We start from the raw sequence: 24042 nt of genomic DNA, 5'->3' as shown, positions 1-24042 counted from the left end.
CCAAAGAAATCAAAAGCAGAGACTTTCGGAGAAGCCTGCTTTTAAGCAGAAATGGAACCGTTAGCTTAATCATACCCATATAGATGTATAGGTATCTTCTTTGCTTTACATTTTAGTACTCAATTTGGTAGAACTCCTGAAGCCCCTCAGCGCCTTCGTCTGAAGAGTGTTACTGCCTGATTCATCTCGAACACGTGGCAGTCGTGGCTGTGCCTTGTTGGGCTAAGTTCAGAATCCGTGGTGTTGAGAAATGTGGAATACAGGAGCAGCTAGGCAGGAAGCTGTAGTGAGCCAGTCTTAGGGTCCTTCGAGCTGCAATCACAGGGCTTAGCATACAGAGAAAGTGCTGCAGGTGCCGTGGTGGCAGAGGTGTTGCTGACAGCTCTGTTGGCACTTGGGAGCTGGGGGTGAGCACCAGGGATCTGTGTGAGTGCTGGCAGAGGGAGCTCCTTGCAGGTTACTGCTGTTTGTTTTCCCCCGATAAACTGTCAGAAGTGTTTTTTCACTCGGATGAACTGTGAAAAGAGGGCATCCTTACCAAGTAAAATGTATTCAGCTGTTATTTGCTCAGTGCCAAAGTTTTTGTCTGTGCAGTAAATGTTGGATGAAAACATGTTACTTCATCGCGGCAGTCAGATGGGTGTCTGATCTTGCTAGCAATTTTAAAAGTCTGTGTGCTCACTTGCAGCACGCAGGTACTTTTTTACCTCTGTTTCAGAATATTGAATGATGTTAAAATCTCAAGCCTATTTGTTATAATGAACAATCCTATGTAGGTTGGTGGTGTTCCTTCCTTAGGAGGAGAGACAACCATAAGTTCTTCTCAGGCGTGTGTAACGTGGCAGGCGTAGTTCTGGTGGACTAGCTAAGAATTAGTGTTCCAGATACAGACACTTATCTCTGAGGGCTAAAGACTTATATCTATAAGGCAGCAGATAACTAAGATGAAGAAGGGCCAATTAATGTTTTCTCCTTTGGTTCAGCACAGCAGAGGCAGCTAGAGAGTGTTCCCTGTAGCTGCCTAGGATGGATCTTTTCCAGTTCTACCCTGACAGGTGGCTTTTTCTCATTTGGTTAATTTGCAACTTTGCAGTTCAGGACTGCTCTACTCTAATAGTTAAATTCATTGCCTCTTGGGAATGAGACTAGTACCTCTGCAGAGCTGTCTTTCAGCATAAGTGTCTCTGTTTGCTGTCAAGATGAACACACACACCTGGTTTCTATCTAACCGTATTACATAGCATGAATTGCAGTCTCTGACTCTGTGCAACTCGGGTAGTTAATATTGCTTAGAAGCATAAGCTCTATTTTTCTGAATGCTTTAAAATCAGTTCATCTTCACTCACGTTGCTGCCTGCTTTTGTGGACCTGTTAGATAAAGCCTTCTCTACAAGTACTGCAAGTGTGTCAGTGAATGCCTCTCAGAATTACACTGCTGAGTGTCATTGCAGCTACAAAGGCCTCCAAACCTTGCCTTGTGGAAGAGCAAGATGATACATTAGTGCTTCATTGGCAGTTTTTCTGACATTTTTAAATTGTCAGTATAATGTGATAATGCATGCCTTGTGCCCTGTGGGGGTGCCTGGCTTTAACTGTAAAAGTGGGCAAGATGGGATGAAGATCAGCAACAGGAGTTACAAAGGAATCCATCTACGTGAGTCATTACTGCCCACCAAAACAGCTTATTTTGGTGGCAGCGTGCTGCAGTCTGAATTACTTCTCATCTTCCTGGCTACAGCAAGGTATGAGGAGTTGGGCAGCAGCCCTTCTAGGGGCTCTGGTTAGGAAGGAGGGAAAAAAAGGAGTGCTGATGGAAGTAGGAACATTGTTTGGTACTTCAAGGAGAATGCTGATATTCTAGCCAGCAAATGAATCCGTGCGTTTCCTAAATCACATCTGAAATCTGCATTTCAGGAGAAACAGATGGTGGGTTTTGAAAAGCCCAGACTTGGTTGCTTTGCTGTTGTATTTTATTGGAAAGCTCATGCAGTTAACTGCTTGTGGCTCTTGATGTGAGAGAAAGCAATACTTCCAATCTTTGTACTTCTATGGTTATTCGGTCACCCCAGCTCAACCACATTTGGTTTTTTAAGTATTATCTAGCACAATTTTTTGGCACTAAGGAAATTCCCAAAAGCAAACTTCACGTGTGGCTGAATAATGGCTTCTCAGCTGCTAATATGAATCGACATCAATCGCTGAGCTCAACTTGATGCGAATGAAAATTAATTTTAATGCCTTGTGTATGCTTTACTAGCTTAATTGGGAGTTGCAGAGAAAACATCTCTGAAGTATGCCCTTCTTGAAATAATCTGCATTCTTGCTGTGGTCTTTAATCTTCAGAAAAAAGACAATCTCTGCTTATAACACAACCACATTTGTTGGAAGGTGGTGTTATTGGGCATAGGCTGCTGCAGCTGGCTAGGCTGGATGTGGCTCTGGGCAGCCTGGTCTGGTGTTTGTTGACCCTGCACGTAGCAGGGGCATTGAAACTAGATGGTCATTGGGGTCCTTTTCAACCCAGGCCATTCTGTGATTCTGTGCTCTCTCCTCATGCCCCCTGCCCTGCCCCCACGGCTGTGACAGTCAGCTGCTGCATGGGTTTGTCAGACGGCCTGCTCCCCAAGATTTATCTTTCTCATATGGCCAAATAACTCCATTCCTGTGGCAATTTGCTTGAATAAAGAGTCTGGCAACTGAAGTTGAGCCTGGGGACATAGCATGAAAATCAGTGGTTGCTTCAGTGAGCAATTGCTCAGTGAAACGGTTAGCAGCTAGAGGAAGAGGTGCCCAGGCCTTCCAAACGGGGTGAAAACCTGACCCTGTGGAATTCCCCGTGTGGTAGGAAGACTTTACAATGTAGAGCATCTTCCATCACAAACGTGTGCTCTATTTGGAATGAGCATTAATTTCTGCAGAGGGGTGGGTTTTATCCTTGCTGCCAATTCGAACCGTCAGCCTTTGTGGGAGTGACACGCATAGAAATGAGATTAAGGAGCTTTTGTTGATTCCTTGGGCCCAGCCTTCTGCCTAGTGCAAGGTCTCTAGCCATGGCTGCAAATTGCTGATGCACAGACTTTGTTTAGCTTTGCGTACATCAAAGCTGGGTTTTCATCTGGAGCATTTCACGTTTGGAATCTGACCTAATAAGACACGTAGAACACAGCGGGTGTTTTTGTTGCATCCCAAGCGCTGCTCTTGTGTCTTCTAGTAGGTATTTGTGTGCTTCCTATGGAGAAATTGTATTTGCTTCCTGATGCAAAATTGGGAGCACGTCTGAAAATTGGCTTGTATGAATTGATACTGATCTTGCCTGGGAAAACTGAGAACAACACAGCAATTTTTAGTCTAGAGATGTAGAGAGAAAATAAACCACGTAGTAGCATCCTCCCAAATAAAAACCTCTGTGCAGCTTGAGTAATTTCTTTATGTGAATGGCTGTATCTCGTGGAAATATTTCCCAGGATGTAGGGCAGTAGGCATCCTCTTGCTTGGCTTTTCTGTGATTTTAAAGGTGGAACTGGGGGTGTGAGTGGATGTAGTTGAGCTGTTGATGGCCTGTCTTTCACTCTGTGCTTTGCCATGGCTGTTAGGGCATCACAGGAGTGATGGTTGTGTTCCTTGAAGCTGGCCCAGGCTGCTCATCTTTTTATGCCAGTGACCTCTTTTGGCAGGTACATATGGGAGCTGAGAGATTTCCTCATTAAAAAGCTGCACGTGTCATAATACTAATGCAACTGGAACAAAGCTAGCTACCTCCTTTGGGACTACCTGACATGATTTTTCATGGTTTTGAGCCTTATTCATTCATGCATTTATTTATTATTCTTTTTGAAGGTCATTTCTCTGTTTGAATCGCTTTAGATGGTCTCTTCTCCCTGGTGGTAGGGCAGACAGCAACGATGGAATGCTGCACCAGAGGTGTTCGGGCTGAGCATCAGGAAACATTTCTTTCCTGCTGAGTGTGCTCAGACACTGGGACAGGCTCCATGAAGAGCTGTTCGGTGCCCATGGCTGTCAGTGTGCAGGAGGCATTTGGGCAGTGCTGAAGCTCTTGGTTAGCCCCAAAGTGATCAGCTGGACCTGGTGAGCCCTGTGGTCTCCTTCCAACTGAACTTTTCCATTCTAGGGCATCCTTTTAAACACTTGGGAAAGGCCAGGATCAGGTGCAAGCAAGCTAGTCCCCTAAGGTGGGTTCCTACAGGGAGGGAGGCCTTGAATAACTTTGTGCTATCTTAGTTAAACATGGTGTGCTTCTCAGTGCTGCTCCCTTAGAATAAATGAAAATTGTATTGGCCCTGAATTGGCTCTCGAGCAAATTCCGTATCATTGCTCACATGTGATCTGTAAGCATTTTAATGCTACTCCTATGGTTGTTTTTTTCCCCAGTGTTCTATTTAAGCTTTCCGTTTCACTTTTTCTGTACATTCTTAATGCCCCTGTGTTTGAAGATGTAGTGAGATTTGAAAGGCATCCTGTTGGCAAGAGGGGAATAATGAGTTGGTTCTTAAATGCATTTGGTTCACGGTATTTTATAATTAGCTGGGTGAGCTTTCAGTGTTTAGATAGAGGAACCAGGAGATGATGATTATGCAGAGCTTTTCCTCTTCAATCACATATATGCTGCATTTACTTAAAGATTTGAAGTATCCCTCTGCAGGGCTGTGTATTAAGTAATTCGTTTTAACTCTTCGTTATGAAGCCTGTACAATTAATTGACAACATAGAGAAATAACGAACTCTTGGGTGATGGTGGTCTGAAACCTGCTCTGAAGTGCTGGGAATTGGCAGGTCTCAGGCTGCTTACTGCTGTGAGTGCTGCGAGGGTCAGAGTCAGCCTGTGTGTGCTTGCTGAGTTGCTGGAAGGGCTGATGTGTAAAACAGGCGAGTTGTTCACTCACCCATCGAGTATTTAAACAGACCTAGTGTGGCAGGGTGAGAAATTTGATGTGGTTGTTGGGAAATAGAATTGAAACGTGAAGGTAACTCCAATTATAAAGTGACAGCGAGGAAATAATTTTATCGCAGCAGGTATGTTTTACCTTAGCCTGCTAAGTTCAGAAGTACGACAGCTGGGGGAGCGTGGGGGACCTTTGTGGCATAGTGGGTGACCTGAGTCCTTTCAGGAGTCAGAATGCATCCCAGATCCTGAAGCACCCTGAGCTTGCTAATCCTGGCTTAGGCTCTGTCACACCAGAAACCCCAATCCCTGCTAGGAAGGAGCGCATCATTCTCTGTCAGATAGTACGTCTCTATCAGGTACCACCATTGTAGCTTTTTGTCTAACATGTGTCTACTCTTTTCCCCTAACTGTGATCTGTGACAATAGAAGTACCATTTTCATAACACTGTGTGTGTACTGTAAGAACTGGGCTTCTCTTGAGGAAAAGTTAAGACCTATGGGAAACTTATTTGAATGCTAATGGATGGTCTTTCTGCTTACAACCGTGACGAATTTGCCCTTTTTGGAGATGCATTTCTCACAGTTACATAAAAAAGACTACTTTCTTTTACCTGGCTATATCAAAAGCAAGCACATCTAATGTGAGAGTTAACGTTTATAATGCAGTTTTGGCTTTCTTTCCCTATTATCCTTAAAGCACACGACTTAGATATCCTTTTTTCCACAAGCGAAGCCTTTTTCTGTTTTGCTCTCATACCTTTTCTCTTCTGTAATGAGCTGCTTTGTGTAACAGGTGGGAGATTCAAGAAAGAGATAGTAGTTGATGGACAGAGCTATCTGCTGCTGATTAGAGATGAAGGTGGCCCTCCAGAGGCACAGGTGAGCATTGCACATGGAGCTTCATCGTGGCTTCCCATTTCTTCTGTTGCCATCTCCTATAAGAGAGCTTGCTTTACTTTGTCCTTTTCTGTGTCCTGCTCATTTTTCTGCTGCTAAAATGCTTATGTTATTCTCGGGTGAAAAGTACTGTGTTTACAAAGTACTTGTGATTTGAAGAACGGTGTGAAATCCTGTAGCAATATGGGTAAGTTATACTGAATACCTAACCATTATGGTTGCACAAAATTTCGTTTCCATTTCTAGATTCTAATTCAGGATAAATATTCATGAAAGACAGGTAAAATAGGTGCATACTTAGTAGTGTTCATACTTGTGTACAAATCTGTATTCCTTACTGCTTCCACGTTTTCCTCCCTGAGCCACTGTAAGACTCACTTTTCCACATTCTGGGTCACTGTTGAGTTCTCAGGTTTTTACCTGGTTTCTGTATAACTGGGTGTCACCTCCTTGCCCTGTGGAAGGCAGCTGGTTCATCGGAAGAAGGCAGCTGGGGATTTGTGTCCCTAGCACTGTCGTGCTATTGTAACAAAGTCTTTGCTTGTTGCTTGTATCATTCTGAAACCAGAGAAGTTTCTGCCCACCTGGCTGCAGGCAGCATCCTTGCCTTCAGTCATCCTCCAGCTCTCCCCCTACCTTTTCCTAGGTAGGACCAGCAGGGTTTCTCAAGTGCACAGTCTGTGCTGGCCTTGCTTTGCTCAGCTGTTCAGTAGCAGCTCAGCAGCAGGAGCTGCACCACTGCCAAACAGCTGAATGGGAGCCATGCCAGCGGCAGCAGCTTGAATTTCAGAGCTCCACTGTTGCTGATGAACTACAGGAGGATGGGAGCGTGGGGGAAAGTGTCTGGGCAAAGGAGAAGAGAAAGGAGGTATGGGAAACGGAGACCGGAAGGGACATCCTGGAAGGAAGTGTGGCTCATACATCTGCAGCCTCAATGAAGTTCTCTGTTTTAGCCTGTGAATAATTTGGCTGACGTACACAGCAGTTGCCAGGCCTTGATTCTCAGAGAGCATTCACTCATTAAAAAAGACAAAAAAATTAATACTGCGATTGTGTAAGTACACACAGCCATCTAACAGACATTTTGGTACCTGGAGAATTGCTTTCCCAGAGTGTATCTGAACTGTTTGCAGACTCATGAGCAGGCACGGCGTTGCCTTTGATCCCTGCTAGGTAAATTGGGGTGTTTAATTCCCGCTGTGGCTCTTCAGAGAAGTAATGAAAGGCCTGAGGTCTTAGTGCTGGTGTGCTTTTCAGAAGACACGTTTTACTTGTCAGTTCTCTTTATTGTGTCATGGGCATAATTTCAAGTTGCACATATATTTAATATCTTTAATCTCCTTATTAATTCCTACCATAGAAAGTTTACCTTTGGGCTACTGAATATTTATAACAGAAGTGGAACATTATCTGGAGAAAAATGTTTACATCTCAATCTTCCCTTATAATTTAGACAGGACTAGTTATTTTAGCCTCAAGGTTCTGCATTTTGCAACGGTGCAGTATAATTCTGTGGATAATTAGGATAGAATTTTGACCTCAGTAAGTAAAGAGCTGAACTGCAGTCAGCAGAGCAGGAAAAACCTGCACGAGCTGCTGGCGCTGAAGTAAGTGCTTACAAACCCAGAAAGCTTGCTAAATGTACATAAACATTTCCCAAATGAATCTGCTTGCAGCTCTCTGTGTGCTCAGTGTGTCCCTAACCTAACTGGCATGTTGTAGTAGCAATGTAACAAGAGGCATGAGTACTGCTGGCTAAAACTTGTTTCCGTTGGTCTAAATTTGGGTAGGAATGGAATCACTTAGGGAAAAATAAAGGCAGTGAGGTAAGCTGCAGTTTCTTTTCTGTGCTGTACACACTTACTGCTATGTTAAATGTGTCTAGATTGTCTTATTTCACCTGTAAGCTGAAACTTGCATGGTCACTAACCCAGCACCTTGCCTTGAGCTGTGTGTGCATGTCTTCTAGTGGGGTTCTGATGCCAGGAGAGAGCAGTTGGCTTTCACACAGAAAGCTGAATGAGACAGCTGGTTCTGGTTGTCCAATTCATGGGTCTCTACAGAAAGTAATTGGGGGGCTGAAGTTAATATTTTTGGACGCAGAGATGAGAGAATTATTAGCATTGCTTGTAAATCCACAGCCATGTTTGCCCACAGAAACAGCAGCATGAAGCATGCCAAGCACAGAGCGGGGAAAATAACACGCTCCATGGGGCAGTCAGGTGCTTAGGGAGATATAATCCACAAATACAGAAAACTGAGACTGTGATGTTATCTCTGTTAATGAAAATCAGCGTGCACTGATAGCGGTTGTGATCACAAGGGATTCCCTTGTGAGCATCGGGGAAAATCTTTGTGCATCCCAGATACTTGCATATTGATGCGAGTTGTGATGAACGTTGACTCATCATCTTTTAAATACTGCACCACATATTTTTTCTTAAGACCTGATTATAGTCACTGCATTTTTCTACTTCCGGTTTCCTGCTATGTAAGATAAGATTGGGTAAAAATTGGGTTTTTTCCCTCTTTCCACTGCATTGCTCTCAATGTGCTTTTTCCATTTTTATTCTGCAGTTTGCCATGTGGGTGGATGCTGTTATATTTGTCTTCAGCTTGGAAGATGAAGTTAGCTTCCAGACTGTTTACCACTACTACAGCCGTATGGCTAACTATCGTAACACTAGTGAAATTCCAATGGTACTGGTGGGAACACAGGGTAAGTGCATTCTTTATTACATGCAAACACATGCAGGCTGTTCCAAGCTGGTAGTGCCACGTCCTGTCCTTTCCCATCAGTGCTGCCCCACTCATCTGATTGTGAGAGCTTGTGTTGAGCTGACAGGTATTCAGCAAGGTGACTTGCTGACATCTGGCTTTCCTTGGCTGGCTTGCAACAGAGCTTTGGCACTGCAGGGACTGGTTTCAGAGGGGAGGCAAATGGCCACGTGGTGGCCTTGGGATGCAGTAGGTCCCTGTATCTAGTGGGTGTCCTGCAATAAATTCTGATCAAATAGGACTTCCTGCATATGGGTGCTATGCTTCAGACGTCTCACTTCAGAGAGCTGCTGTTTTGGGAGTGTAGCACAAGTTGTTTTTTGAGTTCCTTCATAGTGAAGCATTGCTTGCTGTGTAGTGCAATTTTGGTTTTGGGCTTCTTCCCTTTTAGTGCTGCCAAAGCTTTTCATTGCTTTCTTAGCTTTCTTCTTGTCCATCTTACAGTCAGTGATTTGCTTTCAGCTGCGTGCCTGCAGAGCTGTGAAACCAGCACTGTGCTGCAGGAAGCAAGGGGAAGTGTGGGGAGCAAAGAAGGAAGTAGAGCAGCAAAGCCTTAGGGTGGAAACAGATGATGAAAACACAAAAAGGGAAGTAGGTACAAAAAAATTCCTAGGACAGCAGAAATTACAGACAAAAGCAGAAATGAACTGCTCTAGAGAGCATCATGGTCCTGAAATTGGAGCTGAAAAATAGGAAGGGGAAGCTGAGATATTTTTCCAACACATTTCTGTCACCTGGGGGTGAGGTCTTTCATCTTAGAGCCGCCTGCCAGTTCCTCCTACAGGAAAGCTGGGGAGGGACTTTTTATAAGGGCAGGGAGCGGCAGGACGGGGGAAAATGGCTTTGAACTGGAAGAGGGGAAATTGAGACCGGATTTCAGGAAGAAATTCTTTACAGTGAGGGAGGTGAGACATTGGAACAGGATGCCCCAGTGAGGTTGTGGATGCCCTCCTCCCTGGGAGCGTTGCAGGCCACGCTGGATGGAGCTGTGAGCAACCTGGTCTAGAAGGAGGTGTCCCTGCCTATAGCAGGGGGTTGGGATGAGATGGTCTTAAAGGTCTCTTCCGACCCAAAATGTGTTTGTTTTACAAAGGTCGTTTTTTGTTGCAGCACCGATGCAAGGGGAATTTTTAAAATGTGGCTAAAAATGGAAATGCTGGTATATGGAATAAGCGTGAGAATAAAACAAAGCCTTGTGGCTACACTGACCATCAAACTGTGCAGAGGTTGATTCTGGAATTGACCCGTTTGATACCAGCTTTGTGTTTGAAATGCTCTTTGAAATGAGGGCTCTCCCAAAGAAATCAGCCCAGGCTGCAGCTCAGCCCGGCATTTGCTTTGCAGAGTTGGTGGGTCTCAGTTAATTTCTGCTTAAATGTTGTTAGCGCCCTCTGCTGCCTAAGAAAAGAAGTCTGCGGTTCAGATTTGATTGTAGATCACTTCAGAGATTTCCCCAGCTGTTTGCTAGTGTTTGAAGAACACTGTGTGTGTGTGTGTGTGTGTGTGTGTGTGTGTGTGCAAATCTAACACTCTTTCTAGGTGTTACAGTACTGCATGGTTCTGTTTCTTCCTTCCATTCCATTGATTCCCTGCTGAAAGCATTCTGTTCTTACAAACTTGAGATGCTTCACGCTCCAGGTGAAGTTTACTTGTAAGCCAGTGTTGCTGTTTTAGGAGGCTTAAAAGTCATTTGAGGTGTTTATATTTACCAGCCACTTGTTTTCCTCACTAGTCTTACTTCAAACCTCATGTCTTTTTGTGTGAGAATGTATTTTTTTTTTTTTAACTGGTGGCCCAAATACATTCAAGGTAGTAACAAAGTATAAAGTTAGATTGATGTCCTCTGTTTTCTACAAAAAATTTTGGAAGTTATGTTTATTGTAGTTCAACTGTATTGGCAGTGGTAATTATGAGCCAAAGTCATCAAGTTATAATAAAATCTATTTATCTTCTTCTATTCCTGTTGCTGCAGATGCTATAAGTTCCAGTAACCCACGTGTCATAGATGATTCCAGAGCAAGGAAGTTATCAAACGACCTCAAGAGATGCACTTACTATGAAACCTGTGCCACCTATGGGCTCAACGTGGAGAGAGTCTTTCAAGATGGTAAAGATGACTTTTTCTCATCCGTATCCTGCAGTGTGGTTGACTAATTGTTGACTAATAACTCTTTTAGTCTCAAGCATTTTGAGCTTCTTAATTCAGCCTTGTTTTTCTGTTTGCTTTGGTGCTAGTTTGATATCAGCAAAGTTTTCTTTGCTTTAGTGCTCACGGAGACACTAAGGGCATTTTAGACAAGTAGTTGTAAATTGTGTCTTCCATGATCTAGAAATGAGAAGTAAACCAAGACAATTGATAGGGGCACAGTAGTCATTAGAAGTAATGCATGGCATTCTTGGAGTGTTTAAAGCTGGCAGTTTTGTGTAGGTATTCAGAAGTAAAGTTGGCTGCTTAAGGGTAATTTAACAGGTGAAGAGTGGCAATGTTCTAGTTTGTCTCGTGAAAGGTCTCACTGTGTGCCATCTAAAAAAGGAGTAACAAGTAACCTATTTTGGGCAGTTAACTTAGTGGCAGAACTGTGGCTGGAGAAGCTATGCTAAATCTTTCATTTGTGAAAGTGGTGCACCCTCTAGTGGAAATTCAGCCACGTGTCTTGGGATTTTATTGCCTCCTGTTCCAGTGATGGCAGTGTACTGCCGAGCATATTGCTTCTGCGTTTAGAAACCTAAATTACATTGAACAGCTTCTCCAGAGTCTTTGGTTCTGGAGATGTTGCCGTGTTTAGTTTTGTTGTTCGCCTACAAAGGCCCGCAGCTTTATGAGCATCACATTGGTGTGTATCTGAGCACAGAGGTGTTCTGTATCTGCCAAGATGACTTACGAAAAAAGATACAGAAAATTCTAGTTTTTAAATGGAAAATAATGCCATGCTTAAGTCCAAATAAGAGTGTGTGTAGCCAGCCTACTGCTAGGATCTCAGAGAAGACTATTTAAAGCTGTAGCTGTAATTTGCTTGCTGCTTTCTGTTGAAAGGCTTGCAGGAATTGCTGTTTTCACTGCCAAAACTTTCTGCACTGAATATGACTTTCAAAAATCCATTTGGGATTTTTTGTTGGTATGTTTATTTTTGAGTGCTAGCAATAGTTAAATTTTTATTGGAGTATTCAGAGTGTACGTTCTACTTTTCTTTCTCAAGGAGCTTTTGAGAGAGAACTGTCTTTGGGAAAAGGTGAGGTGATAGATTTGTAAGGTTTTAGGGAGCTTATTTGTGTCTCTACTAAATTTCAGTAGTAAATTCAGTAGTAGAGAGAATCAACAAACCTGTTCAAGAAATTCCAAGTTCTATTCCACTGACATGAAATCAAACTATAAGTTAATATTTACCAACTAGTGGAATTAAGAATGCTTCTGTAGAGATGTGCTACAGTTTCCAGGCACGTCTGGGGTCAAATCTAATTCCTGATCATTATTGCTGTTCATCTCAGCCTTTGACCAGTGAGAATAAGTTGTTTATTGAATAGAAAGTAAGGGCTAGCATCCTGAAATGTATGCCAGTTTTACACACGTCCTCCAGTTTTGTTTCAACCTTGTATGTTCACAGGCATTAACTGCCCGTGTGGAGGTGGCACAGCAGTTAGGCAAAGGTTTAGCTCTTAGTGATTCTTTGTGCAGCCAGTCTGGTGCCCTGCTGGGTTATCTTATCTTCTAGGAAGCTGGTGTGACACTGGAGTGCCTATTCTTCCTTGTAGTCTAAAGGAATCAGGCCTCCTCCTCATCAGGCCGTTGGTACTTGAATGGACAAGACAGGTTTCTAGGTTTGTTCTGCTTTGTTTGCTCATAGCTGAGAAAGAAAAAGCTGTTGATCGCTTTGTTTGTAGTGCCTGCCTATCATCTCCCACAAATATGGCTGTATGAAGACATGGATTTGCTGCCATACTTATGAAGAGCACGTTCTGTGCATTGGAATTATTTCCACGCTTTGCTTGTGTCTGGATGGATATTCATTTGCTCTCGGAATTTGGGTTTAGGATTTAATCACTTTGTATTGCAATTCCAGGTGAGCTCATGCTCAGGGTTGGAGTGCTCCAAGGTGTTTGCTTTGGTAGCTCTGTAAAGGCATTTCACCTGGCAAGGGCCCGCTAATTTTGCTGGCTCACAGTTTTGATGAACTTACTGATGGCAATAGGTGCTTTTCTATTGAATATTGGTGGAGTGGGAGATGAAATGGGAGAGATTGGTTTTGATTTACTCATTTTAGCTTTAGTGTCTCGTTTTGCATAATTTGAGTCCCATTTTAGTCAAGTCCAACACTATGCAATGATTTGTGTCAGCTGTGATTGACGTGTACAGTCGAGACTCCTAATGACCGTACATCCAACACTGCCAACCCCAATTCCAGCTTCTGTTGTTGAGGAAGTTTGAATTGCTGGTAGGGTGTTAAATCTGTGACTAATAAACCTCAGGTGTCCAAACCCTTTTTATAATTTCTAGTTAAAGTAAATTTCTCTCTAAGAGGATTTGCCAGGATGTTTGTTCTTAGTTGTTTGAGATGTATGAAGTGTTCTTTCAGGAGTTTGAATGCTGAAGTCAGAGGAGTTTGGAACATTTCAGAGGGGTCTTTGTAGCCTTTAGAGTTGTCCCATTCAGGTCTCATTTCTGATGCTGTTTGAAGTTGGAGCTGCACGAGCAGGCTTTGAATTTCACTCTTAAAACAAAGGAAATGGAGAATTCCAGCTCAGTAATGTGCTTGTAGCTCTTGGTGTTTGCAACTTGAGACTGTTGGATGGGAGAATTAAGCTTTAAAGATGGGTCTGATTAGTATTTGATCTTGCTTCAGATTGCCTCGTTAAGAATTAGGGGTTTTTCCTGCTTATCAAAACAGATTTTATCAATGACATTGGAAATGATTATCTTAATATTTCTTGTCAGCGCAATACAGCAGTGACTGTACTGCCCCAGGATGCCTTTTTAATGACTTTAGCCTTCTTGAATTAGCTTGATGTACCATTAATGCATAAGAATTGCTTTTATTTTTGTTCACGATGTATTCATAATTGCATGGCTTTCCCTGGTTCATGTTCAGCTTTTTTTGACCCATTTAATTATGTGCTATGCAGCTCTCTTATATTACAGAGGGAAAGGCAAACGTGATTTCAGTTCAATATTGAGTCTGTTACTGAAGCTTAGCAGTTTCCATTTATCCACTTGCGAGTGATGAAAGTGGAAAATAGTTCCTTTTTAGCGTGAAGTTTCAACATGGGGATCTTTGACGTTGCTTTGTCTCACTACTACAACACTGCAAGATGCTGACAATCTGCCAGGTAGTCACACTTGCACTATAACTCCCAAATCTCTTAACATGGGGCAGGAATTGTCATACTGTGCCATTAGTCTGAAGCAGGCCAGTGCTGCTTCAATATTTGGACCATTATTGGTATTGTGCAGTCTTTTATTACCTATTTTCTCTGCGAATTAAGCTACTATTTAAATGGTATGTCTGCTTATGAGCATGATCAGGTATTTCATTCCCAAGTCCTGTGCTTGGGATATTCTGCAACCAACTAGTGTTGGCACTGTTTTGTGGAACAGCTGTGCCTGGAAGGTGTACCTTGAAGTAGAAATTCTCCATTACAGGATGGAAGATGACAAATTAATCCTTGCAGGCCTGGGTTGCGGGGAACGGCTGTCGCTTGTGATCAGTATTAACAAGTCGGTTTTTATGGATGTATTTTCATTAAGAAACATTAATCAGTCTAATGGGAGGTAAGTAAAGCCTGAGTGCTATGAGGCTGACAGATTTTTAGGCAGAGCAGTATTCACTCGTACACTCGATACGGCCCTGGGGGTGCTTCAGTTCTGAAGTCAGAGGCTGAAGCTGTGTGCACCCAAAGTGCTGTGCAGAGCTTGGGAGCAGGTCCTCTGGCTTCTGTAATTACTCTGATTTCAGGAACATCCAGCTGTGACCTTTCTGCAGAGTGCTTATGGCTGCAGCTCGGCATCAGAAGTGACAGGCGGCCCTGATGACTCATTAGTTGGACTTGTCAAAGATGGACTGGATCAGCCTAGTAAAACTTTGAGGTTTTTTCTTGCTTTCACGTGTGCTCACTGCTTGCAGAACAGCAGAAACCTTGTTGTGCCCTCAGCCTTGTTTCTGCTATGGCTGTGCAATGTTCGTAGGCTCACTCTTGAATCTGAACGTCAGTGAAATTTCAACTCTCACTGCTCAAAGTCTCCAAACTTCAGTTATTCTTTATTCCTTATTTTAGCCTTTATTCCTTATTTAGGCCTTGTGTGCATCCTGATTTAAAAATGCCAGCAGCACGTCATGGTTTTGTGATTTTGGGGGATTCTTTTATCTTTTCACAGTAATGGGACTTTGCAGTTCAATGGTGCAACTGTAATTTGTATTGCTAATAAAGTTCCAGAGAAGGTTAGTTCTCAGCTGCAGTGTGTCATCCATTAGGTTATATGGAGTAAACAGCAACCTCTGAAAAACTTCTCGTGTGCTTAATCTTATTGGGCACATATATATGGCTTTTTTTTTTTTTTTTGTAACTCAAATATATGTAGCAAGGCTACTTGAAGCCTTGGATGCTGTGGTGATGCAGAGTTATGATGTTCTGCAGCGGGTAGAATAGATGGACTTAGTTCACCACAAGATCTTCTCTAAATGGAAACAATGTTGGTATATTTCATTAAAGTATGAGAGAACAAGGTTTCTATTAGTGAAGATGGAGGATTGGTCCAGTAGTTTTATATATTTTAATGCAAATATGAGAAGAAGTTCTGGGGCAGGAAGCATGATGGTTGTTTGGTGGTCAATTGCCTTTTATTGGCAATAGACCCGAGGGTGAGAGGCATAAACAGTGTGTTTTATAGGTTCATGTAAATTTTATTTGAGATATAAAACGGTACAAGCAGGTTTGTGTAACGTCTGCAAACAGATCAGGGCTGTTTTCCATTAACATGAGAAAATGACATGAATGCAAATTCTGAAAGGAGGAGAAAGTTTGAAAATTCCTGTTGGGCTACAGCTGAGCGTTTCAATCTTTGCTGTTTTGTTCCTGGATCTGTTCTGTCTCATTTGCTTATCCCTGCACAAATTGGGACTTTTGTTCTTGTCCCTCCATGTTAATTTGTCCTCCAGCACATGTTTAAAAACTACTGTGTGTGTGAGCAATGTCTGTGTCTGATGGGTGGATGGTTGCACTGGGTGATCCTGTGGGTCTTTTCCAGCCTCAGTGCTTCTGTGATTCTGATTCTATGATTCTAAATTCCAGCTGAGGTCAGTTAAGCGTGCTGATGTGGGTTAATCTGCAGCAGTGCCACTGTTCAGAGGTAGGGATTGCATTCTATGAGCACATCTGAAGAAATGACAGCATCTTCTGCTCTCAGTTTTTGTTAACTTCTAATCTGATAGTGATCAACTGCTTCTTAGATTCGTACTGACAAATTTTGAGGCAGTGTATTAACACCTTTTCTGCCATCTGACACCTGGTATTCTGTACAGCTTGACTCTGTACGTTGTCCCTTGGTCATTAGTTTTAACTTTGGTGGATTGAGCTGTAAATTTAGCTGGTACAAAATGACTCTGATGCAGTGCAGCCACAGGACACCCGGAAATGCCATCGGTACCCAGGGCAGAACTGTCAGCTTTGTGAGCAAAGGCAGCACCACGCCTGGGCAGGCTGCTGGGATCTCCCAGAGAATCGCTGTGGTTCTGATGTATTCATCGTTTCTAGCATGTAGCATGCTGAAGCTCTTTCATCTCAAGTTGCAAAACCACAAAAATCTGTCAAAATGCCAATACTGCGTTAATATGGCTCTTAGTTTCTATAGCTTTTGTCTATCCCTGCCTGTATATTTATCTCACTTAATAGCACTTACTGTAGCAATAGTACTTTTTTTTTTTTTTCTCTTGTCAGAGCAATCAAACACTTCAAACTTGTGTAATCAACATCCCTTTGTAATGTTTTCTGTTGTGTAGTAAACATCTTAAACTTCAAAGTTTGTTATTAGCATTGATTGTTCTTCAAAGGGGATTTCTGAAATGCATTGCAAATCATTCCCTTTCAACTAATCCGTATGCATATGCAAATCCTATTGAAACTCTGCTTCTCTGGGCTGAGCACATGTGTAGTCAGAATTTAAAAGCCTGAATGAATACATGGGGGTGGTGTGTGTATGTAGTGAGGCACAATGGTTGTGGCATCAGCCTTTCTGAACTGCCTATGCCAGAGAGCACCAGCACTGCTGCCAGATTGTAAAGCCGCGTGGTTTTTTCGTGTTGTACAGAAAGAGAATTCTCAAGACTGCTTGCCTCTAAATTCAGTCTTGAAATTAGTGTTTGATTGGATGGGATGGCTTGCAGTGGCACGCTGTGGTGTTGCAGGAGGGGACGTGGATTAGTGGTTGGATTTTGGTTGTAGGTGGACAGTTGGTTGGACTGGGTGATCTTGGAGGTCATTTCCAGCTTTGGTGATTCTATGATTCTGTGGCAGTGCAGTACTAAAACCATGCTCCACACGAGTGCTGTTTGCTTATCATACAGACTCGTAGAATGGCCTGGGTTGAAAAGGACCACAATGCTCATCCAGTTCCAACCCCCTGCTGTGTGCAGGGCTGCCAGCCACCAGACCAGGCTGCCCAGAGCCACATCCAGCCTGGCCTTGAATGCCTGCAGGGATGGGGCATCCACAGCCTCCTCGGGCTTATATCAATCTCTTTTGTGTCTTTTCCTTACACCAACAGCATTTTGCTAATAAACACGTAAATGTATTCTTTTCAGTGTCAGTGCAGCAGAATTTGAGGTATCTGGGCACACAGCGTGCTGCTCTGTTCAGTACCTTCTGGGCTATGTCCTCTGGATAGGTTGAAAATGGTTTTCATTGCTGCTAAAACCATTCTGAAGGGAGAGCTTCAAAGCCCCTTGCCTATCTGTAGTTATTGAAGGAATGTTATTGGCAGATGCTGAGAAATTTTTTCCATAGAAGGTTGGATTTGGGGCATAACACTTTTTAATATTAGTAAAGGCACAGATCATTACTGGCTTCAAGTTTGTGTATGCAAGCTCCAGGAGTTGGGAGCATGCAGGTGATGCCTCTGTTGGTGATACTTCTGTATTGAAAAGATAATTATAACTGAGGAGTAAATCAGCTTCAGTTTACCATAGGTACAATTGACTTGCTGCCATCATTTATGTCTCTTCTGATGGCTGGTACGGTTGCTTGTGTCTTAGGCTTCATAATTTACAGTCTCACAGAAATGTATGTTTGTATTTAAGCTGAGCAATAGCGCAACTAATGAGAAATACAGGAAATTTACAGCACTTGGTGACTGATTGGATAAGTATCTAGACATTAATTGAAACCTGAGGACTCCCAGCTGTCTTTCAATTAAAAATAAATAAATAAAAAGGTAGCATTTTGGACAAAGAAAACTCTTTGCTACGTGGTATTTTGTAAGCACTCTTCGTATTTATGAAAAATGTGGTTGTAATGAAGAGGTGGAAGGCTGGAAGTCTTTTTTTAATCTCTATCGAGGATGCCGTTGAGTCGGTCATCTCTAGAGAGATGGCATAGTGTGCTTCTGTGCTGTCACTTTGTAAATGTACCCTTCTTGCCCAAGCTTGGTCTTGTGAAAATGTCTAAATTTTCCCATTATGTGCTTAGAAAGTAATAAAACCAAAGCCATTAGCCTTCACTTGTCAGATCTGTATCAAGAGAAATATTCTTCGGCGCAATAAATCTGATCGAGTGTTCGACGTTTATATCATTTGAATTCATTCTCTGGAAATGGACCTTTGAAGGTAAATTGCGTTAAGTAGGGCAGTTTAAATTTTTAATACAACCTTATTGTAACAGTTAGCAAATGATTAAGGTGCCAAGGGGTGCGGGGGGCAAAGTGCAAAGGCATGTTTTGTGAGATCCGTGCTACGTGCTGCACGATGCCTGTGCTCTGGACTGTTGACTTTGACAGCTGAATGTGCATAACAGCCACAAAGCAAAGTCGTTAGCCTTTGGTATGGAGCATATGGCTTTATATCTCATTTTGGATTGTGGCATTGATTCTGGAAAGGTGTTGCTTCATCTGAGAGTTTAGCAGGCATCTTAGTAACGATATATTTAACTGAGAAAGCAACAAATGCAAGGCAAAAGGTCGTATTTGTGTTTGCCTTAATAAATCTTCAAGCCATATGCTTCTGCTTGCAACACAGTTTGTGTAGTGAGTAAAACTTAAGTTTGTTTTTTAATTTCCTTAGATGCCAGATGCTTTCCAGATTGTCTAGCAGATTTATTGGTGTATTTGCTTACCTAATCCTGAGAGACAGAGATTTGCATCAAAGTTAGGAATAAGAGAGATGCGGTGTAAATCATAGTTACCTATGTAAATAAAAAATGTATGCATTGGTATTGATTAGAGATATTAAATGCTGAGCCTTATTTCTGTGACTGTTTTTAGTCCTGATAAAACAGGAGCGGTTCCTCTGAGAGCCAAAGTAAAAACGTGATTTCAGTGGAAGTATCACAAAAATATCAAAGGTAGCATTAAATTGCAATTTTATTTTTATTTTAATGGGAATTTGATTTAAAATATTGCATAAAAATTAGCACTAAGCTTGCTCATTATAGTGGAGCTTAATTATAACTGAAGCAGTGTTTCATAGTTGAGAATTCATGTGGTTGTATGTATGCATCCTGTTCACTTGCATGATGAAATAGCCCTGTAGTTCTTGAAAACTCTTTGAATCTCCAGTTATAAGATCAGTTTAATAGGGTGAGAGAGTTGTGTTCGTGTGTAATAAGTTATGACTTCAAGATCTCTTGAGGAGTTCTTTCCTATGAGAGCGGTGAGCTGCTGGAACAGCCATCCAGAGAGGCTGTGATGCCCCGTCCATCCCTGGAGGTGTTCAAGGCCAGGTTGGATGGGGCCCTGGGCAGCCTGGGCTGCTATGAAATGTGGAGGTTGGTGGCCGCACGTGTGGCAGGGGGTTGGAGCTTCGTGATCCTTGAGGTCCCTTCCAACCCAGGCCATCCTGTGAGCCAGTGTAATGTATGCAGTGAAACTTTCAACTTTGTGCTGTTTCCCTATGTTTGTGTCATTTCTAAAGAGCCTTGCTCAGTTCCTCCTGGTTTTCTAGCTTCTAGCTCCTTATTGCATGATTTCTTATGGTTGGGGTGTGAAGGATGAGTTTAGGCTGCATGTAGAGCTCTGTAGGGCGCTGAGGCACTGGCTTTTGGGCTATTCCAGCAGTTGGAGTTACTGTGTCCGAAGTTTCTTGGTAAATGCAGACCACTGTGCTTTATCTCATGGCTTTGGTACTAGACAGGTGAGTGCACACACATCTCTGTGATGTGGGTGGCCAGACAAGCTCAGTCATGTTTGAAAAGTCATAGCAGTTAGGTGAAATGCCTGGTGACTGGAAAAAAAAGGCTGTGTTGCATGTGTTTTTGAGGTAGAAAGGATGTCCTAGGGAAATACTGACCTGCCAGCTTCACCTCAGGGCCAGGGAAGATCAGGGAGTGATCCTTCTGGAAGTTATGCTAAGGCACATGGAGGAGAGGGAGATGATGTGGGATAACCAGCATGGCTTCACCAAGGCATGACCTGCCTGACCTAACTGATGGCCTTCAGTGATGGCGTAACTGCATTAGAGGACAAGGGAAGACCACTGAGGCCATCTGCCTGGACTTAGTAAGGCCTTTGACGTTGTCCCCTACAACATCCTTCTCTCCAAATTGGGAAGATGTGGATTTGATGGACTGTTCAGTGGGCGAGGAACTGGTTGTGAGATTGTACCCAGAAAGAGGTGATCAATGACTCCATGTCTGGATGAAGATCAGTGACAAGTGGTGTCCCCCAGAAGTCGGTGCTCTTTAGTGTCTTTATCAGTGACTTTGGCAGTGGGATCGAGCGCGCCCTCAGCAAACCCAAGTTGAGGGGTGAGGTCAGCATGCCTGGGATGGGATGTCATCCAGAGAGACCTGGACAAGCTGAGCAGTGGGCCCAGGAGTGGCTCTGAGGTTCAGCAAATCCAAATGGAAGTTCTTGCACCTGGGTTGTTTGCTTTTATTCAGTAAATAACTTGCATAATTGTTACGTTAAATCCCAATACAAGAACAGCCCCGACGGCTTTAGAAGTGGATGCTTACATTAATGCTTCCCATTGAAAAGCATTTGTGGTTAGTGCTTGCTCCTACAGCTATTACTGCTGTCCTGTTATTGTGGAATAAATTTATTTTTATTGAAGGCAGTTATTACAGGCATGAAATATTAAGCTAAAATACAGCGCTCTGAGTAGGTATGCTGCTTGGTGCCTTAACTTCCCACAGCATGCAGATGGGCAGCACAGCATTCAGCAGGGCAGAAGCAGATCATTTTTTTCATCTGATGAAACGTGAAGTTGTTGATGTATCAGTGGCAGCAGTGTGTTGGGCTTACATGGCAAGGTTTTGGTAGCAGGATGAAGCCAATGAGATGAGACTACCAATGGTTAGTGGGTGATGTGAACGGAGCAGAGACTTTCTGTCAAGGCATTGTGGTGATCCATGAATGTGTGCATGAAGGGGAGGGATTGCATTAAGATGGAGGTAATCTTTGTGTAAACTTGGTTTTTCCCAGTAGTTTAAAAAAAAAAAAAAAAAGAAAAAGCATTGGTGATTTTTGTCTCTTCTGTTGTTTTTCAGTCATCCATGAGCTGAAAGCTAGTTTTTCTGTAAGTGGAACAAAATTTAGTGCACGTCATTTGCACTGTTCAGGTCTGAACTGAATCCAGTGTTTTCTCTTACTCAGATGCAGTGAAAAATAAATAGTTCTTGGATGTGATTTTATGGGAAACCAATTTTTATTTAAATTAGCGGTAATTCGAGAAGGCAGTTTTCATCTCCTTTAAAGCCGTGCTGCTCTCTTAGCAGTAATAAATGAGAAGTATCACCAAATTTCAGAGGGATTGTATGGCCTTCCATTATTTGAAGTGCTCCTCAGTGAAAAGCAGCGTAAAAGGCGCAGCGGTAACCCTATTCATCGCCTTCGGGGAAGGAGAGCAGTGATGAAGTTGTTGGTCACTCTGGACGTTTTCCAGGACATGCCTGAAAAACAGGGAGTGCATTTCTCAGGCGAGGTGAGATTTCCCTAAATGAAGCCGTTGTGCGGCGCAGAGGTACCTTTGGATTTGGGGTTTGGGAAGGTGGATGGAGATGAGGCTGCCTTACCTTGTGCCTCAAACTTCTTGGAAGGAGTGGTTTCCCCTCAGGCCTCTGACTTTCTTGTCAGAGTACAGACTTGAATGAAGCTGCGCTAATGAGATTTTAGAGACCCAGCTGCCCCTGCCAAAGCAGCCTGATGCTTCTGCACCAGAAGTTGACATATGAACAGCCCTTTGAACCGCTGAAAGACAACTCTGTCAGATCAGTTACTCTGGCAACAGCGTTTCTAATGGTGATTAGCTCTGAAATTGCACACAATGAGGAGTTGGTTCATTAGGGAGGCCTTGTTCTTGGTTTCAGGGAGAGGGTTGACCTGATATCCCCACCTCGAGCGCGTTCAGACTTGGGGAAAGGCAGCCCATTTCCTCCGAGCTGCTGAGAGGGGAACAGGAAAGCTTTGTTTGTCATCTGTGGAAATCGGCACAGATTTTCACTGCCAACAGTTAACTGAATGGGTCTGTGAAGAGCCGTGGTGGTTTGCATACAGATCTGACGAGCCATGGGAAGCACTGCAAGGGCAAGCAAGCGCTGCGAGGCCGCTTACAGGCTGCTAGACCACCAAGCCTTCCTGCTTTACTTTGCTTTGTTTTACTTTGCTTCCAATCCAGAGGGAATCAAGTTAGTCGGACCGCATACAAACAGCAGTTTTCTTAACGAAAAGTCATATTATGATGAAAGTGGCAGAGGGTGGGAGATTGGTTTTGTTGTGGTGAGCTGGGTCAGGCGGGGAAGAAGAGACGTTCAAGTGAAGAGCTTCCTATCCCAACGTGCACATTTTATTCGTCCTCCAGAAGAGGAATTTCACACGCTTTTGATTAATGAGACCTTAAAGCAAAACGTATTTTCTCGTTATTGTAGTTTGTGAAATTAAATTTGCACGTACAGCAAAGAGACATCAGTCTTCCCCAAAGACCAAATATTTGCTAAACGTAAATATGCCTGGTTTATAACTCTGAATATTCTTGGCATATTTCCATTTATTTTCAGAAGAGTTCCTAACTTTGGAAATAAGTCGTATTTGCTTTATAACTTTATGTAGATGGCTTATAGTAAAAATCTCTGTTAGTTTGAATGTGAAAGCAGAGAGAATGCAGTTTGTGTTTTTTTCCAGAATAGCTAAAATATCTGTCTCTTGCTTGATTATTTCTGATACTTGCCACACAGATTAAGTTGGCATTCATCTGTTCTAGAAGCATACCTTAGCAAATATATTTATACTAAATTCAGAAGCACAGAATAATGGTTCGGATGAGATGACACCCAGTATCTGCAGGCCTAAAGTATTTCTGCTTTCCTTTCTTTGTTCACTTTATAGAACAGCATTTACTTTGCTTGCATAGCTTTCTCTGGAGTGATGTTTCAATTTCAAACGCACATTAATCTAAAGCTTTTGACTCTAAGCAGTCTTAAATTGGCCAATGAAATACACTGGCTAGCTTTTATTACCAGAAATACAGAAGGATTTGCATGTACCACAGCTCACAAGAGGCATACCTGAACTTACTGATCTGTGTTTGTCACAGAGGTCCCACGCAGCCGCTTGCTTGTCTGAACTGTTCTGTTGTTGCTGCTGCAGTTGGGAAAACAGTATTCATGCTGATCTAGTAAGACTGTGACAGAGATGCTTGTAACTCCAGAGTGAACCTGGATGTGCTGTTTAAGGATTTTTCCTAACGCAGAGTGGTTAACGAGTTGTTGCTTTGAGACATGACAGAGGTGTAATAACAGAAACAGGCTTGGGGGCTGAATGAGAAGTATAGCTGGTCTCTGGTGTTCTTACAATTACGGTGTATTTTTCTTTTGCTACACAACCATTTAACTGTGTATTTTTCCTCCCTAACTACTGCGTCTGAAGATCTCAGCAGCAGGAGTTAGCAGGTCCGTGGGGTTTTTACTGCCAGCCATTTTAAGTTTTGTGTATTTCGGGGCTTTTTTCTCTGGAATAGAAGGTGTAGAAAATGTGATTTTGCAGCAGCACTGCTGAGGAGAGATATGCTGAACCCCTTTTATTGACTTCTGATAGGCAAGATTTAGGTTTCATCTCTTCTCTCAAGGTAGCTTTAGAAAGAGCACAGTGGGTCTTTTGACAGTCCGGCGATTGCCCCGCAGATGATCAGTCACATCTTTCATATGTCGCAAACTTTGAAGGGTCACCGTACTCCTTTAGGCACTTCAGAAGCTCGAATCCCCTTAATATCCAAGGGCAAGTAGCCCCGAGCACTTGAATATTGAATGCAGTCTAATTATGGAGTGAGAGC

The 24042-nt window shown here is 42.9% G+C and overlaps 1 protein-coding gene across 2 annotated transcripts in view; it reads left to right on the top strand.

Moving 5' to 3' along the window:
* AGAP1 (ArfGAP with GTPase domain, ankyrin repeat and PH domain 1) overlaps nt 1–24042 on the top strand; it is a gene marked incomplete at both ends in the record, with an annotated part of 281406 nt that overhangs the window by 89150 nt on the left and 168214 nt on the right. For both annotated transcript variants that reach the window (XM_079538941.1, XM_079538940.1), the window contains 3 exons: nt 5697–5782; nt 8378–8519; nt 10551–10685. In XM_079538941.1, the coding sequence (XP_079395067.1) occupies nt 5697–5782; nt 8378–8519; nt 10551–10685 (363 nt within the window). The remainder of the gene's footprint in view (nt 1–5696; nt 5783–8377; nt 8520–10550; nt 10686–24042) is intronic.

Source organism: Tetrao urogallus, assembly GCF_951394365.1.
Source record: "Tetrao urogallus genome assembly, chromosome: 8".
Taxonomy (NCBI): domain Eukaryota; kingdom Metazoa; phylum Chordata; class Aves; order Galliformes; family Phasianidae; genus Tetrao; species Tetrao urogallus.
Note: the sequence above shows the minus strand (reverse complement) of the source record. Positions and strands in the feature narration are given on the sequence as shown.